The 17374-nt window shown below is 44.3% G+C and overlaps 2 protein-coding genes across 2 annotated transcripts; both read right to left on the reverse strand.

Annotated features, from left to right (window-relative positions):
• Positions 1-2450: 2450 nt before the first annotated feature.
• LOC130996099 (defensin J1-2-like) lies at positions 2451-3353 on the reverse strand. Its single transcript, XM_057921627.1, has 2 exons — positions 3194-3353; positions 2451-2839 (listed from the first exon to the last, which is right to left on the reverse strand). The coding sequence occupies exons 1-2, from the start codon at positions 3255-3257 to the stop codon at positions 2679-2681; spliced, it is 225 nt and encodes a 74-aa protein (XP_057777610.1). The 5' UTR covers positions 3258-3353; the 3' UTR covers positions 2451-2678.
• Positions 3354-14414: 11061 nt separating this feature from the next.
• Positions 14415-15308, reverse strand: LOC130994112 (uncharacterized). Its single transcript, XM_057919148.1, has one exon. The coding sequence runs from the start codon at positions 15306-15308 to the stop codon at positions 14415-14417; it is 894 nt and encodes a 297-aa protein (XP_057775131.1).
• Positions 15309-17374: the final 2066 nt, after the last annotated feature.

Below are 17374 nucleotides of genomic sequence, written 5' to 3' on the forward strand. Positions count from 1 at the left end.
TGTTATATTTTTATAGAACCAATGTTATTAAATTAAACTTAATGAAATGAGAATATATAGAAATAATGAGTGTACTAGTTTCTCATATAGTATTTTGTTGCATGAAAAAATGGTCGAATTTAATAATTTATGTAAGGTTAGTATTATAATTTAATAGTCAACTTGTGAGATAGTCATATTGAGCAGTGGAATTCAATATTTGGTCACCCATCTAAAAAACACAAAATTTGATCATTTTTTACGTTTTAGAACTATTTTGCCCATAATTAGAGCGGACCGAATTCAGGTTTGCGCGCAGGTTAGGTACACTTGGCACTATTAGTGCCAAAAGTACCAACAGAAAAAAAAAATCCAAGTAAATTGGTACTTTTATCACAAATGACAATATTATTGCCAAAAGTACAAACATAAAGCCAAAAAAAAAAAAACTAAGTAAATCGATACTTTTGGCACAAATAGTAATATTTGTGCCAAAAATATCATTCAATGATTAAATCCTGAATGAGGAATCTAAACCATAAATAGAGAATTTAAACCCTGCAGATAAGTGTTCAAAATGACCATATGACTGCATTTATCTATATAAAACAAGACAATGTATCAGCACAATTATATGGCACTATTGGCACTAATATGGTTATATGGTACTAATATGGTCACTAGTACCATTCGTACAACACAAATAGGCATGACTGACGAGTAAAAGAGTAGTTTGGACAGAACGCGTAAAATATGACCAAAATTTTGTGCTTTTCAAATCAGTGTCTAAAATTTGTGTTTTCTTCTTCAAAATGGTCACGCGGATGTATTTTTTCTATAATTTAATTTATATTTGATAAAGTTGAGTTTTTACAAAATTAAATTGGTTTCAACAATCATTAATTTGACCTCCATTAGTTTGATTTTTTATGGAATTCAAATTCATAATTTAAACATATTTATTATGTATTGTGCTCTTTTTCACTATTTATGACATCTTTTCCATTTTGATTTGTACCATTATTCCTGGCCCATTTCCATTAAAGATAACAATTAACTCTTAAAAATGTGTGATCCTATCAGTTTTATTTAATTTACACATTCTCTTAATTTTTCGTACCCAAAAGAATGAGCCATAAATAGCGGGACATAAGGAGTAATATTTTGATTTATTTCACACACACACACACACATATATATATATAGAAATTAATTATATGTAAATAGATGGTTTTGTCACACACACACACACACACACACACACATATATATATATATATATATATATATATATATATATAGAAATTATATGTAAATAGATGGTTTTGTACATATATGTGTTACATATTTGGTTATCATTTATTACTTACTTTTGTTTTTTGATGAATTTATGTACTTATACTCATTATAAAATTTAATTGGTACCGTATTTCAACTATTGAAAATACAAAGTTAAAAAATAATTTTAGTTTCAGGTTCTTCATTGAGTAATTGATATGGATTATTTTTTTAAATTAATTCGTATTTCTTGTATATTTTGATTTTGTTTAATAATTATATTTATTTATTTAAATCCTCGTTTAATTTTAATATTCTTATAAATTGGATGAAGTACTCCCTCCGTCCCAAACGAAATGTCCTGTTTTCCTTTTTGGGCTGTCCCAAACGAAATATCATGTTTCCTTTTTTGGCAATACACTCTTTTTCTACACTTAATATTTAAATAATTTCTACCAACCCACTTTATCTACTTTATACACATTTCTTAATCTACGTGCCGAAAAGAAATAAGCCATTTTGTTTGGGTCGGAGGGAGTAGTATATAACTACGAGTTTAAAATTATTTCAGGCCATTATCTTAGGGCGATTTGCAAAAATAGGCTACTATTTTTCAGACTTGCAAAAATAGGCCAATTATTTTAGTTTTTGGTATTTTTAGGCCACATGTGTACCCAATCAGGCTATTTTGGGCCACATTTTGACTCCAAAAAGTTGAAAAAGTCAGATGGGTTCTTACTCTAGGTCATTTTGTTCGACCTGGTAGATACTTCATTCTACCTTCTGGTCATTCATTTGAGTCTCTTGAACAATTTTGTTTGTAACAATTTGTTTTGATGTTATTCTAGGGTTGAACCCTTCCAACCTTTGAGTTATCCTAGTAGATTCTTTTGATGTATAAGACTAGTGAGAGGCACGTCAGAAGGCTCTGACACCCGAGTAACTGGTAAACTACACCTGAGAACATTTCAAGGCTACTCTTTTTGAGAAGTATGTACCGAGGAGTACCTTAAGTAAAGAGAGGCGCTGAATTTCGAAGTTGGATGCAAGGAAAGAAATTGGTTGTAGAGTATAACCGAGAATTCTGTGATCTATTTGCAAATCGGCCTAAAATAATGGCCTTCAATAATTTTAAACTCATATAACTACATATAGAATATATTAATGTAACTGCATGCAAATAACGCTATGAATTATAGACTCATAATACCAATTTAAAACTTAAAAGTACAGCAAATTACATAAAACGAAAAGGCAGAAAAAGAAAGAGTCCTCACAAACAGATGAGAGAAATTCTCTTATTTTAAATCACACACATCACACCAAACCCTTGAGCGACTGCTACACTCATACGTACGTTGTAGTAATCAGTCATTACTTGATTTAATTAATATTCTTAATGAAAAGAAGAGTAGATTTAGTTAACAGTGTCTGGTGCAGTAGCACCGGCGGCGGAAGCCCCGACAGTGGCCGCTGTGGAAACCCTCAGTCTGGCACACCGCCGCGCAATTGGCTTTTCTCACACAAATTCCCTTGAACCGGTGGCTCTTCGACTCGCACGTCCTCGCCTCCGCCACCATTCCTGATTAATTTCAGTTAATAGCATTAATTTACTAAGTATTGCATTAATGTGCAATGTTGATTTTCTAAACAATTTATTTAAATTAATTCGTGTGCGTTATATATCACTTGTCATTAATTTGACATGTGAGTTTGCACGTATAACTTAAGTATATTTTTTTTAAATAAAGAAAGAAGGAGATGCGTGAGATGGATACATACAAAAATCAATTTGAGGAATCTTGTGAAACTTTGTTATAATCTGATTTTAAATCTCATCATTTACGAAAAAACACAGTAACATATAAATGATAAAATAGCCATGAATATTTGAAACCAAACATGCGAAGAATAGAATCGTTCTGAAGAAATGTACCAGAGGAGAAGAGAAGCATCATCACAAGGAAAGCAGTAGCAAACAACCTCAAAAAGCTGCTCATTTTCTCTCAGCGATATGTGTGTATGTGATGTGTAAGAAAGACTTGGTAGTGAGGCCTATATATAGCCCAATACTTGCTAAATTTAAACTTGCTTGTTTTTTTTAGAGAGAGAACTAAGCTCCCATAGTTTTGATCTCTACTGAAACATAAAGTTTTGATAAGTTCATACTACGTGTCATTTCATATTCGCGAAGGATATCATTTTCAAAAATCCAATCAAACATTGAAAAGAAAAAAGAGGTGAGAACGTATGTCAACAATGAGTCATGACTACACAGAACCACTAGCATTTTTCTCACCTTTTTTTGCTTAACACAGCTAGGAGATGCACTTTAGTTTTTTTTATATATTTGCAGTTAGGTGTATTTGTGCAAATTTGCTCTCTTTTGCATCAAAGTATGATCTATTTGTGGCTACCCACTTACATGCACATACATTTAGCTTTTTTTCTTCTCCTTTTTCTTGGTTTCACTTTTGCCTTTTAGCAATGTCTAGCAGCTTCTGCAGGTAATTTTGAAATCAAATTCAAGTTTTGCCAAATCCCATCTTGAATTTTGCAAGATTTCTACAGTTTTAGATAACTTTGCAGGTGCATGGTTGTCAATTTATCTTCACTTATTAGTATTATTATTATTATCGTGTTGGTGGACTTTTTATCCCACAAGAAAGCACTATTACATTTCTAATAGCTGCACCGACTTAAAAAGGATAGGTATTTAAATATCACTTATTATTATTCATAATATTTTGAGGTAAAAAGAAATTTATTAAGTAGACAAACATGAATACTTGAAAGTGGGAAGACCATTCGGATGATCTCTATATATACTAGGTTTGTATCCTCATTTCAAGATTTTAGCACTTTGACCACAAGCTTGTGATTGATTCCAGACCTTAGAATTCCTCCATAACTGTCACAATAAAACATCCCCAACCGAAATAAGAATTCTTTAAGAGAATCCATCATTTCTGGCTGCTTCCCAACTGTCTTGATTTTTGAGAGAAATAAACTTTAAGGATAGAAATTATTTCCTCAACATCAACAGCCTGCAGTAACACCGAATTCACGTCGGGATGAGGAATATTGCGTCTTGTCTCAACCATGGATTGCTTCAAACTCTCATCCTGTCTCCTTTTACCACCTTCAACTCTTGATAATATCATGAGAGCCACAGATACATAGACATATTGCTCAAGATTACCTAATTGTATTTAGACCATTTTAATTAGCTTCCAAGTTGTATTTTCTGAAAGAATGACGAATCCATATAACATGTGGTGAGATGTGATTTAACAGTCAATGTGAGTGCATGTGCAGATACAGTAACACAAAATGTAACAGATAATGTAACACACGAAAACACCAAGAATGATAACCCAATTCGGTTAAACAACTTACGTCTGGAGTGCCTTGACCCACGAAAAATTATCCACTATACGAAGTTAAAATATACAAGGACTTACACAACAACTGAAAGCTAGACAACGACTAATTTCCTAGGCGCACCTAATCCCTTGAGAAACAAGAACCAACAATAAAGAAAAGTTTATAACTCTTTTACAAGGTACACTCAAGTGTATTCCTCACAAACACTCTTCTGCTAGAACAAACAAAAGTAGAGCATCAGTGACTGTATTACAGACGGTATAAGTCTGGGGGTACACCCAGCAGGAACAAGAACACCCAGCACGAAATCCCCCCAATAATCTTGAATGAAATATGGCCTCTTTATATAGCCTTAACGTCTCCAATCTTCTCTTGTAGCCAAGTTAATCTTTTTTTGGTCGTAGATGGAAACAGGAGTTCTAGCTTGATGAGGACTCTGCTTGAATGATCTTGATCTGTCTATATTAGTAATCCAACAAGAATTTGTGCATACTTGAGATATAATGTGGAATATATCCAAAAACGTCGTGTTAGACACTAACTAGAATATGGTGCTAAAAATTCTCTCAAGACTGTGCTTCCCGTTGTACTGGACCCGCCAAGAACAATGACAGATACAGTGCTTCCCGCTATACCAGACCTGCTGAGAACATGTGCGGATACTATCACTTGTCTACATAATTGATGAGGAGTAAAATATGCATCAGCCCAGTCCGGAATATCCAGCGATGACCTTGGAACGGCGAGAACAAGTCAATTCAGAGGCTCCGGGTGAAAAGCACGTAATGAAGCTGTCAGGAACATAACCAACATGAGAGCAGCATTACAGCCAGGGAAGGGCTGAAACCAAAACGGCAGGGCTGGAACCAAAGTGGCAGGGCTGACATCGGCTGAGCTGAGGAACAACATCCACTACGAGGAATAAAGGGCAGGGAGCAGAGCTGTCTTTAGGCATGCTTAGGGTCTTTTATCACTCAAAGTAGGGTAGGGCTGCGACCCTAATTTTACCGTTTTGCCCCTGTTTATCTCTATAAATAGAACCATTGCACTCCCATGTAATTTACGTGATTCTCAATATAACAGTTCTTATTTTCTTTGCTAATTGCTCTCAAGTCATATTCAACGCACAACAGGTAAATCTCTCTGAAATAACCCACCAAATCCGAACTCATCAACTGGCGCCGTTTGTGGGAAACCAGAGTTTAAGACGTGAGGAATTTCATGGGGGAAAATATCCACTATCTATCGAGAGGAAGTGCATGGGAGAATTGGGATCGGGGGTTCTTATGAGCTATCTTCTTTGCTACTTTGTTCTTCTTGTGTGCGATTTGTTGTGTGTTTTATAGCTTTGCTTTTTTTGTGAATTTATGGTTTTTTGTTTGCCGATCTAACGTTTAACAGGGAAAATTGCCTCGCGCCGCTTTATTTGCGGCGAAGGTTGGATGGATCTATGAGTTTTTGACGGATCTGTGATTTTTCTTTGGTTGTCACCTTTTCATGGTTTCAATATTATGCGAAGCTGGGTTTTCTTGGGATTTCTGGAATTCTACGTCCTTTTCTGAGCTGATCGTCACAATTGGTAGGGCTAACTCCTTTTTACATGCTCGTAATTTGATTACTCCCTCCGTTCGCCAAAAGTAGACCACTTTTACTATATTGGGCATCCGCAAAGAGTAGACCACTTTCCTCTTATGAAAATGGTCCCACCACCCACTTTAATCTTTTATCCTTACAAACACTCTTTATTTACAAAAAAAACCCACCCCAAATTCAATCTCAACCACACATCTCATAAAGTGGTGAGACCTTTTCTCCACTACATCAAAATCATCACCAATTTTATTAAATCCCGTGCCCAACCAAAGTGGTCTACTTTTGGCGGACGGAGGGAGTATGATTTTTCACAACAGGTCATGGAAAGCACTAACATTCCTAAGAACTTGATGGGTGATCTCACTGGGGAAGGCCGGGATCCGGTTACTGTTGCGACAATTACCAACGAGGAAATTTGCTTGGGTGACTCTACACCCATTGGGCCAGTCAGATCGGTCTTTGCAGGGCTGCAGGCTACTTCAGTCATTCAGGGATCAGGAATTGCGAGAACAGGGATGATGAATGTTACTATGACTGAACAAATGCTGTTTTTTCTGAGCTATGCTTGCGCGAAACAAATGATGTGAACCTCTGCATCCTTCCCGAATCTGGGTTCAAGTGTTGTTCCAGAGGTAGGACTGGAAATTCCAGGACTTTCTCGCCCATCACAGCCTTTACCAGGGAGCGCCAGGGCTGAACATCCGATAGGGCTTATCAAGAGTACTGTGGTTATCCCCCCAGCGGAAACCAGGACAACTAGAACTGAAAATTTACCAAACACTCACCGTGTGGGACCCCAGTTTTCGGGGGATATGGAAGGAATTGAGGATTTGGAGGATACCTCCAGCCAGACCAGACCAGTCAGCAACCGACGTGGCAAGGAGGCAGAGCTGGAAAAGGGGGCAGAGCTGGCTAAATCAGCCCTGCTGCAGAAAAGTGTCTCGATTATGCAGAAACACATTCAGGACCTAGAGGAAGTTATTGTGGATAAAGAGAGGGAGAAGGGGAAGAGTAGAGTCACTGGGCACAGGAAGAGTCAGCGGGCAGCGTCTCCCCGTTCTAAGGGCAGAAGTTATCTGGATAAACACTCTCGTTGGACAGAAGATAAGAGATATGATTCTCGGGATGATGGAAGCGAGAGCTAGCACTGTTTCTTCCGTGATAGAGGGAGGGCTAGGATTAATGGCAGCCTATTTTCAGAAGACATCCTGGCAGATCCGTTGCCCAGGCACTACAGACCTATTACCATTGATTATGATGGATCTGATGACCCGGAAGCCCACATGGCTCGGTTTGAAACCTTGACTACTCTACATCAGTACACTGAAGGGATTAAGTGCATAATATTTTCCACCACGCTAATAGGGATGGCTCAGCAGTGGTTCCAAACTCTAGAACCAGATTCCATCCATTCGTTCGAGGAGCTACGTGATGCTTTCACTTGTCAATTTGCGAGTTCCAAACGAACTACCAAAACAGCTATGTTGCTGATGGAAATGAAACGCTAAGGGAGTTAGCTGCTCGGTTTACCAAAGCATCGCTGGAGGTGCCCAAGGCTGAGTCACAAATCAAAGGCTATGTCTTAGCGAGAGGGTTGAGACCTGGTGCCTTTTTTGATAACTTACAGATAAGACAGCCAAGGGATTTCGAGGATATCTTAACCCGTCTCCCGGGCTATATTCAGTTAGAGGAGGCCAGAGTTGCCCGTAAGGCAGAGCAAGAAAGTAACAAGCCCAAGAAGGCTGAGGGCAGGAATGAACAGGCAGAGAACCGCTTTTAGGGGCGAGCACCTTATAGAGGTTTGCCCCCAAGAGTGATGCAAGAGGAAGCGCAGCCCAGCTATCAATCTTCATACCAGGCTCAAGCCCCCAGGGCTGAACAAGGGGTAAGGGTGGTCAATAATGTGAATAGATTGACTGATCAAACACCGTTGAATAGGTCTCGGGAGGAGATTTTCCATCTGATAAAAAACGAGCCTTATTTCAGAGCTCCAAGGGACTATGTTGAGGGGGCCACAAAGCCCGGGCCTAACAACCTACTTTGTCAATACCATAACCATTACGGTCATCCCACAAAGTATTGTGGACACTTGAGGCATCAGCTGGAAGTGCTGGTGAGACAGGGAAAGCTGGATCAGTTCGCTAAGAAAACACCACCACCACAGCAACAAAACAATGCTTATCTTGACAGGGCTGCACAAAAAACAGGGAAATAGGGGTGGGGGTCGCGGGGCTACCCCACCCCGGGAAAACAAGAGGCAAGTGCACATGATCATTGGAGAGGAGTGGTGAAACATAAGAGGGTGGGTATCTCTCTAATCGGTGAATTGTGAATGGATCGTGAGTTATACCTAGTTTTGATTGATCGCAGAAGACAAAGAAAGTAATCGGAATGCTAGAAAGAGAGAAAAGCTTATGTTGTATTAAGAGTAAAAGATAGCGTAGGTTACAAAGGAGCACGTATGCCGCTATTTATAGATTACATATAGAGGGCAAAATAGTAAAATCAGCACTGAAGCATGCGTCTTGCGTGGTCAGGGGTATAACAGTAAAATCGCCTTCACGCGGGAGATTTCTTCGCGTTTCTGGTGGTTCCTCTGGTGAAGGCCATTCCTCTGGCGAGAGCGGTCTCTCTGGTGAAGGTGGTCCCTCTGACGAAGGTGATTACTCTGGCGAAGGTGATTACTCTGGCGAGTATGATTCCTCTGGCGAAAACCATCTCGCTGCTCCCCGTGATTCCCTTGGTAACGTCATTCCTCTGTTCCGCATTTATTACTCCTCATCAGCTACTCCCCCCTCTGGTCTGGCTAGTTCGCTCTGGAACGGTGCAACTAGTCAGAGTATTCGTCCGCGCGGATGACATCATCAGCATTAAATGCCTGCCCTTTCTACAGCGCTTTTCCGTATCCCCAGGTTACCTTTTTCAGCCCTCGCGTCCTTTCGCCTCCCCGCAGAAATCCTTGACCGTTGATTGCTTTTTTTAGGGCCACGTGTCGTTCATCCCGTATGTTGGTAGTTGCCCGCGTACACTTTACTTAGTCGATTCGAATTTTTTACTTCCCACTATTCATCTTCTCCAGTTTTTCCGAATTCCTTCGTCTGCGATTTCCGGCGATCACCTTCCTATTCCGGCGTATTTCCTGCGACCCTTCCGTTCCAATCTTTACCGTCGATCTTTCTTTGACTTAGGTAACTCGCGTATTCTCCTCTCCCGATATTTGTGTTTAGTATAAAGTGGTTTTGAGATTTGTTGGTGCTCTGATTGAGCGTGAAAAACCCTAGGTCTTTTTAGATAATGGCCTCCTCCTCCGCCCCTGTTGCCCAGCCCGACTTTTTCCCCTCCCCTTCTCCCTCTCCCGTACCCTCTCCGGTTGATTCTCCCCTTCCTTCGAACCCTAGTTCTCCCCGCACTTCTCCATCGGCCTCTGGATCCTCTCTCCCCACTTCCGCAACCCCTAAAACTTCTAAGGGCAAGAAGAACGCCCCTAGGTCGCCCAAATCCATACCTGAATCCCGATTGAGCGTAGCAAACATGCACAAGATGTATGACCTATGTAAGCGGCCTGCAGGTTTGGAATTCGAATCCCAATCCAAGGCTCGCTTTTGACAAATTGAACATGAATATGGTGGTCATCTGGCGAGCCCAGATAGATGCCGATCTGAGGCTTCCCCCTCCTCCACTTATAATAAATGTAGCCAATCACTTCAAAATCCCCTTCTATCAAATGGCCCCCTCCGCCATTCGGAGGTTATACTGTTTTCATATCCTTTGCACCGCCCATGGTGTTGTAGATACTTTCAAATTGTTTGCCCAGACCCAATCCCTAAGATTGCAGGGGGGGCCCCTGTATAGCTTTGCCGCGCGTAAGAAATATCCCGCCATTTTCCTGAGTCCCCTGAATTCCTTTGATAAAGACTTTCTCCACTCTTACTGTTATGTGAAGACCATTTCCGGTACTTGGCACCAGTATGGCACCCAAGAGCTGCGATGGCATACCTCCCGCACCAGACACCAGCCGGCCTCCCAAGAAATCCCCTCTGATCACGACCTGGGAGTGCTGAGCAACCTTAATGCCCTCCACAACCAAGAGCCATTCCCCTGCAAAGATCTCACTGAAAATCCCTCGACTTTGGCAGCCAATGGCCTGTTTCCCCTGTACCCTCCTGGATCCATAGGTAAAATAGGCCTTAGTATCGTATGTGAAAATTATTTGTTACCTTACCTTTGTTGATAAAGTTGTGTTTGTTTGCAGGGATGTCGTGGAGGAACAAATGTAGGTCCGATCTTTCCGCCGACCGTCCCTCTGGCGAAGAGGGCCAGGGCTCTGGGCAGCCCGTGGATGATGGGATGGATATCTCCAAGCTGATTCCTGTGGTCCCAGAGGAGACTATTCCGGCGCAACACTTCCCCCCTGGCAAGGGGAAGGACATGGATGTACTTCTTTCATTCAGCCCGGACAACCAAAAGACAAAGGGCTCTGGTTCGGGCCAGAGTGGAGGGCAACCCATCATTCCTGTGGTGGATGTTGAGGATGCCGAGGACGTCGAGGATGATGTACCCCTTGTCCGATCACTCCGCAATATTCCTACTCCCGGGTCCCGAGTGGTCCAAAGGAAAAGGAAGTCTGCCACGGAAGACCTCGCGGAGAGGCGTCGCAAGGCGCGCCTCAAAAAAGGCAGCAAGCTCGTGGACCCAGAAGTTGGGCTGGCAAGTGAAGCGGAGGCTGCCTCCGTGGGTGCTAAAAGGGGTAAGACAGTGGCCTTGCCCGAGGAAGAATCGGAGGGCCCTGGCCTCAAACCAGTCTCGTCCCTAAAGTGGCGTGACTTCGTTAACACCATTCTCTCCCGGATCCATCCCAAGGATAGGGAGTCCACGTAGAAGATGGCGAAAGCTGCATTGGCGAATTCCCTTAGCCGCCTGGTGCTTCAGGTACCCTGCATCCATTAACAAGTTTGCATTTTTATATTTATGACCTTTTGATTTCCCTGCTTTAATTATTTCCCGTCAATTCCCTGCAGCTGGAATCCCAGGTCGGGGAAGTGGTCCATTGCATTGATGATTACGGTGCATTGGAGAAGGATTTGGAGGCAGAGAGAAAACGGACAGAAGAACGCGACGAGCAAGTTGCTGGTACTGTGCAGCAGTTCAACAAGGCAGAGGCGGAAGTGGCGGAGCTGCGGGCCAAGCTTGCACAGGCAGAAGTGGAGAAGGCCTCCTTGGCCTCTGAACTGGCGAGGGTGACGAAGGAGAGTCATGAGAGCCTTGCCAGATTCAAGGCGAGGTATGATGATGACTACAAGGAGGCCAGGCGTGGCTGGAGGAAAACCTGTGTGGAGGCTCAGAACTGTGGTTATGTCCTGGGAGCACGGGACCAGCGTCTGGAGTATTTCTTGTCTCCGCAAGGTCAGCACTTCCTGGGGATGATATTGGAGGGCACCTTGGCGGCCTTCAAGCAAACTCCAGACTATCTGGAGGGCTTCGGTTCCCTCTTCGCTTATGTGATAAAGCAGTCCACCATAAAGGCGTTGGAGATGGCGGGGGTGGCCCAGGAGCAAATTGCTGCCCTGAACATGCCGGCTTTGATGGAGAACATCAAGGATGAAGACGTGAACCAGCTGATGGGGATCACTGAGGATTCCCCGAAGAAGCCGGAGTGGTGGTATCCAGTATTGGAGAAGGCCCTTCCCTATTTTACCTTTGGGGTCGGATCTGACTCATTGCCTGCTGCTCCGGTGTACACGCCTGCCTTCTGTGCTTCCCTGGTGGGCTTCGTGAACCGGCTGCGAGGTCAAGCTGCTAGCAGCAATACAGCATGGAGCCTCCCCTTCCCTCTGGCCTTACGGCCTCATCCTTCGAAGATTCTGCTTCCTCCTCCTCCGCGGTGGATCAACTTTTTGCCCTGTACAGAGATGAAACATCATATGTGCAAGAAGCTGCGAAGCTGCTGGATGAGAAAGCCCGTCTCCCTAGGGTGAAGGATACTGGCACGTTGCCGGTGTTTGTTGAGGGATCCTCCTCTAGCCAGGTCTCTGCGGCTGTCACCCCTGCTCCGGTCTCCTCTACTCCCGCTGTTCCGGTTGCTGCAAATCCTCCAATCTCTGACGCTCCTGGCTCCCCTGTCTCTGCTCCTCCCTCTTGACTGCTTTTGTTGTCTTCTCCCCTAGTTTCATCCAAACTTTTGTAATTTCAAATTTGTAAATATTTAGTATTTGTTCTGATTTTGGTGTACAGTGCCGCCGTCGTGGCGTTGTAGATGGAATTTCTGCACAACTTGTCTTTGCTCTTAAATTTCTATGCTAGTTCTGCCTTCCCTCACTCTTTATGTTACTTTGTTGCTTGTTGATGTTGAGCTTGCATTTCCGGACTTCACGCTGTGACGTACGTTTTTGTAAAGTAGGGTATGATTTTCTGTTTTTGTTGAAGTCTTTATGATTCCTCTGCTGGGAACGTCTTTGGTTTGGCCCACTGTGTTTGTTCCAAGCGTCTCTCTGATCTTCCTCTCTGGGATTTTTCTGACTCCTGTTTTAAGGATTTCGCTGAATCCTCTGGCGAGGATTTCGCTGACGCCTCAGGCGAGGATTTCGCTGACTCCTCTGGCGAGGATTTCGCTGACTCCTCTGGCGAGGATTTTGCCGCTGCTTCCCATGCAAGCATTCATTTGCTGCTTCCCATCCAAGCTTGAACACTATGCGCGGAGCATGGAGGACCCGGGGGGTGCAACCAACTTTCGCGGCTTACGATTAAATAGTAACCCTCTGCGCGGAGCATGGAGGACCCGGGGGGTGCAACCAACTTTCGCGGCTTACGATTAAATAGTAACCCTCTGCGCGGAGTTTGGATCATCCGGGGGATGCATCCGACTTTCGCGGCTTACGTTTGAACAGTAACCCTCTGCGCGGAGTTTGGATCATCCGGGGGATGCATCCGACTTTCGCGGCTTACGATTGAACAGTAACCCTCTGCGCGGAGTTTGGATCATCCGGGGGATGCATCCGACTTTTGCGGCTTACGATTGAACAATAACCCTCTCGGAGTTTGGATCATCCGGGGGATGAATTCGACTTTCGCGGCTTACGATTGAACAGTAACCCTCTGCGCGGAGTTTGGATCATCCGGGGGATGCATCTGACTTTCACGGCTTACGATTGAACAGTAACCCTCTGCGCGGAGTTTGGATCATTCGGGGGATGCATCCGACTTTCGCGGCTTACGATTGAACAGTAACCCTCTGCGCGGAGTTTGGATCATCCGGGGGATGCATCCGACTTTCGCGGCTTACGATTGAACAGTAACCCTCTGCGCGGAGTTTGGATCATCCGGGGGATGCATCGGACTTTCGCGGCTTACGTTTGAACAATAACCCTCTTCGCGGAGTTTGGATCATCCGGGGGATGCATCCGACTTTCGCGGCTTACGATTGAACAGTAACCCTCTGCGCGGAGTTTGGATCATCCGGGGGATGCATCCGACTTTCGCGGCTTACGATTGAACAGTAACCCTCTGCGCGGAGTTTGGATCATCCGGGGGATGCATCCAACTTTCGCGGCTTACGATTGAACAGTAACCCTCTGCGCGGAGTTTGGATCATCCGGGGGATGCATCCGACTTTCGCGGCTTACGATTGAACAGTAACCCTCTACGTGGAGTTTGGATCATCCGGGGGATGCATCCGACTTTTGCGGCTTACGATTGAACAGTAACCCTCTGCGCGGAGTTTGGATCATCCGGGGGATGCATCCGACTTTCGCGGCTTACGATTGAACAGTAACCCTCTGCACGGAGTTTGGATCATCCGGGGGATGCATCCGACTTTCGCGGCTTACGATTGAACAGTAACCCTCTGCGCGGAGTTTGGATCATCCGGGGGATGCATCCGACTTTCGCGGCTTACGCTTGAAATGATTCCTCTGCTCTGCCCTTGATGTTTGCTAAGAAGCAATTTTGTAAATTGTGGACTACGGGTATACACCCTACTCCCCCCTCTGGCGAGATGTGCAATGCTCTGCATGAACATGTTAAGTAGCATATGCAATTTGAAAAGCGATAATTGAAATAAATGAGTCAACATCAGGGAATACCCTAGAACCACGTATCCGATTTTATTGATATCATGGCCCCGAACCTCGTTAAAACCCCTGTGGGGAAAAAGAGTATTCGGTCTACACTTTGTTGTTATATCATGGTCTGCGATCATGGTTATTCCCCTGATCTTGTCTCCGATCATTTCCCTGCTCGGGCCTTTGACCATGGCCTTCATTTCCTCTGACTATAAACTGGTGTAGATTACCCTGGCGTACTAAATACTCCAACTGATGCTTAAGATGCCCACAATGCTTGGTATAATGCCCGTAAGAATTGTGATATTCACACAGTTTATTGTTAGGCCCTTGTCGCGGCTGCCCATCTCTATAATTTCCAGGTGCCCTGAAGAATGGCTGATTCTTGATCAGGTGAAAAATCTCCTCCTGAGGTTTGTTTAGCGGGGTGCATTCAGCGAGGCGATTTACTTCATTTATAGTGTGTTGCTGGCAAGGTGGCACCTCTGTCTGGGGAGGAGGTACCCTCGGGGGCAACCCTCTGAAAAGAGCCATGTCCTGATTTTTGTTATTCCGTTCCAGTGCGTCCTCGGCCTTTTTAGCCTTGTGCTTGTCATTTTCCGCTTTTCGCGCCATCCTGGCGTCCTCCAATTGCAAATAGCCTGGTAACCTTGCCATAATGTTGTCGAAATCCCTGGCCGGTCTGATTTGTAGCTCATCAAAGAATAAGCCCGGCTTCAGTCCTCTGACATAAGCACAATTCTTAATTTGTGACTCCGCCTCTGGCACCTCCAGAGCAGCGAGATTGAACCTGGCAGTGTACTCCCGTAGTGTTTCATTTTGATCCTGCTTGATGTCCATCAGTGAAAGAGCTGACTTCCCTACCCTTCGCGAGCTCGCGAATAGTCTCATAAAACGCACTTGTAATTCTTCAAACGAACGGATGGAATTTGGGGCAAGCGTCCCAAACCACAGCTGGGCGGGGCCAGTCAGCGTAGTGGAGAATATTCGGCACTTGATGCCCTCAGTGTACATGTGCAAAGTAACCAATCCCTCAAACCGGTTGAGATGTACCTCCGGGTCAGTGGTATCGTCGTAATCCAGGGAAATGGGTTTGTAGCTTCATGGCAGGGTATCCGCTAGGATGTCATCGGAGAACGGACTGCGATTGTTGATGGGAAACCTTGACGTCTTAGCCCTCTTGTCCTCCTTATATCTCCTATGTTCCCATCTTTCCTTCGGGGAGTCGTGAGCGTGGTGGCGCTTGTAACCCTTGTGCCCTGGCCTGCCAGAGGAATACTCCAGCTCCCATCCCTCTGACTTCTCTGTATAGTGTGATTTCTCTGAACGACGAGACTTCTCTGCCCGATACGATTTTTCTGCCCCATGGGATTTCTCTGATCTCTGTGCTCTGTCGTCCCTCTGGGACTTCTCCCTTAGTGAGGTCATTAGATTCTCGAGCGGTGTTTCAGTTGCGACACTTGGTTTTTCAGTCGTGCATTCTCCCTCGTCCTTTTCTCCTCGAACACAAGCGAGACGGATTGACTATCAGACTCGTCAACCCCCTCCCGTCTAACAACACTGTTAAGCCTGACTCGAACCCCCTCTGGCCTTCTCTCCAATTCTCTGACAGCGGGGACCTTCTGCATTTCCCCAGGCATCGCAGCCTGTTTGTTGGTTATCGGATTGTTTGCCTCCAGAGCGGCAGGGGGCGGGGACTCAGTGCCCTGTGGATTGGTCGCTCCTACCAGAGGAGCTGCAGCGGGGATGGTGGACAGCATAGGAGTCCCCAACGCCTGACGCATAGTAGCGTAGTTGAGTAGAGCCAGCATTTGCTCTGCCAGCCCGAAGTTGAGCGGTCCCCCACCAGATGTAGGGGCCAAGCCTGGCATATCGGAACCCGGGGTTACTAGAGCAGATCTCTGGGTGTGAACATTCATCCCTATCAGCGGGGTGGCTGGGATAGCTTGAAAGCCCGGCGGTGTGGTGAAGGCGGTGCTGCCCTGCATACCGTTGTACAATGAGATCGACACCTCAGTAGCGTGAGCAGCGGAGTCAAACTCCTTCTCCAAAGTGCGGTGAGCATCTGAAGAACCCATGGTACCTACACATAAATGATGTGAGAAAAAACCAGATAACAAATGAGTCGATCTTCCTTTAATGATCGAAATTCCCGAGATAAGAAATCCAGAACACCGGCGCGAAGGCCGTTAAAAATTCCCTCTCAAGATATCTCTTACACTGGGAAATAAACCCAGGGCATAGATCGAATTAACCGAGTACGAATGACAGAGATGTCCCCTTTGAACGCGTATTAAGATCCAACGGAAGAAACAAATTATCAGCAGAGCCACATTAAGAAGAAACTTGAAGACAGATACAAATACAGTAACAACCAAGAAATTCGTTAGCGAAATGCGTTAGGCATGGTAGAAAATGAGGATTATGCGAGGAAACACCAAAATCATAACCCATAAATATCACGAACGTGTATTGAAATAACCATGAAACCCAAAAACAGCAGAATCAACATATCAACCGATCAGATTGTTAAGAACACATGTTAGACATGCTGCAAAGCGAAGATTATACGAGAAAACATGAAAATCACCCATAATTATCACGCTTATACGAGAAAGATAATAGGCAATGCAATGAAAACACTCCCCATAATATCTACTGGACAAATCGCGTCAAGAAATTGCTCACCAAGGTGTTGCATCCAAAACATTAGACTATTAACACAACCCGGGCAAGAAATCCCAAGAGAGACAAGGATAACAACCCAAACCCAACGCAACACCTGAATCAACTCGTGACCTGACCTCAACAAGAGTGAAGCATCCAACAACCAACAATCAATCAAGCAAGGGGGACCAAACGCCCCATACCACAACCAAGCAAGCAAAAAGTAAAAATACACGGGGCAAAAAAGGAAATGAAAGAGAACATTTCCTGAAAAATGGCGCGCCCCACCATAGCAGAGGCACCTAAGAAACGATCCAGACATAGGGAAGGCCACGCTTGTCATCCCGAATTAGTTGCAGGATGTCAGGAATGCAAAAAGGCCAGAAACCCTCCGCAAACACCGAGGAAGCCAT

The sequence above is a fragment of the Salvia miltiorrhiza genome, chromosome 7 (genome assembly GCF_028751815.1).
Source record: "Salvia miltiorrhiza cultivar Shanhuang (shh) chromosome 7, IMPLAD_Smil_shh, whole genome shotgun sequence".
NCBI classification, from domain to species: Eukaryota; Viridiplantae; Streptophyta; class Magnoliopsida; order Lamiales; family Lamiaceae; genus Salvia; species Salvia miltiorrhiza.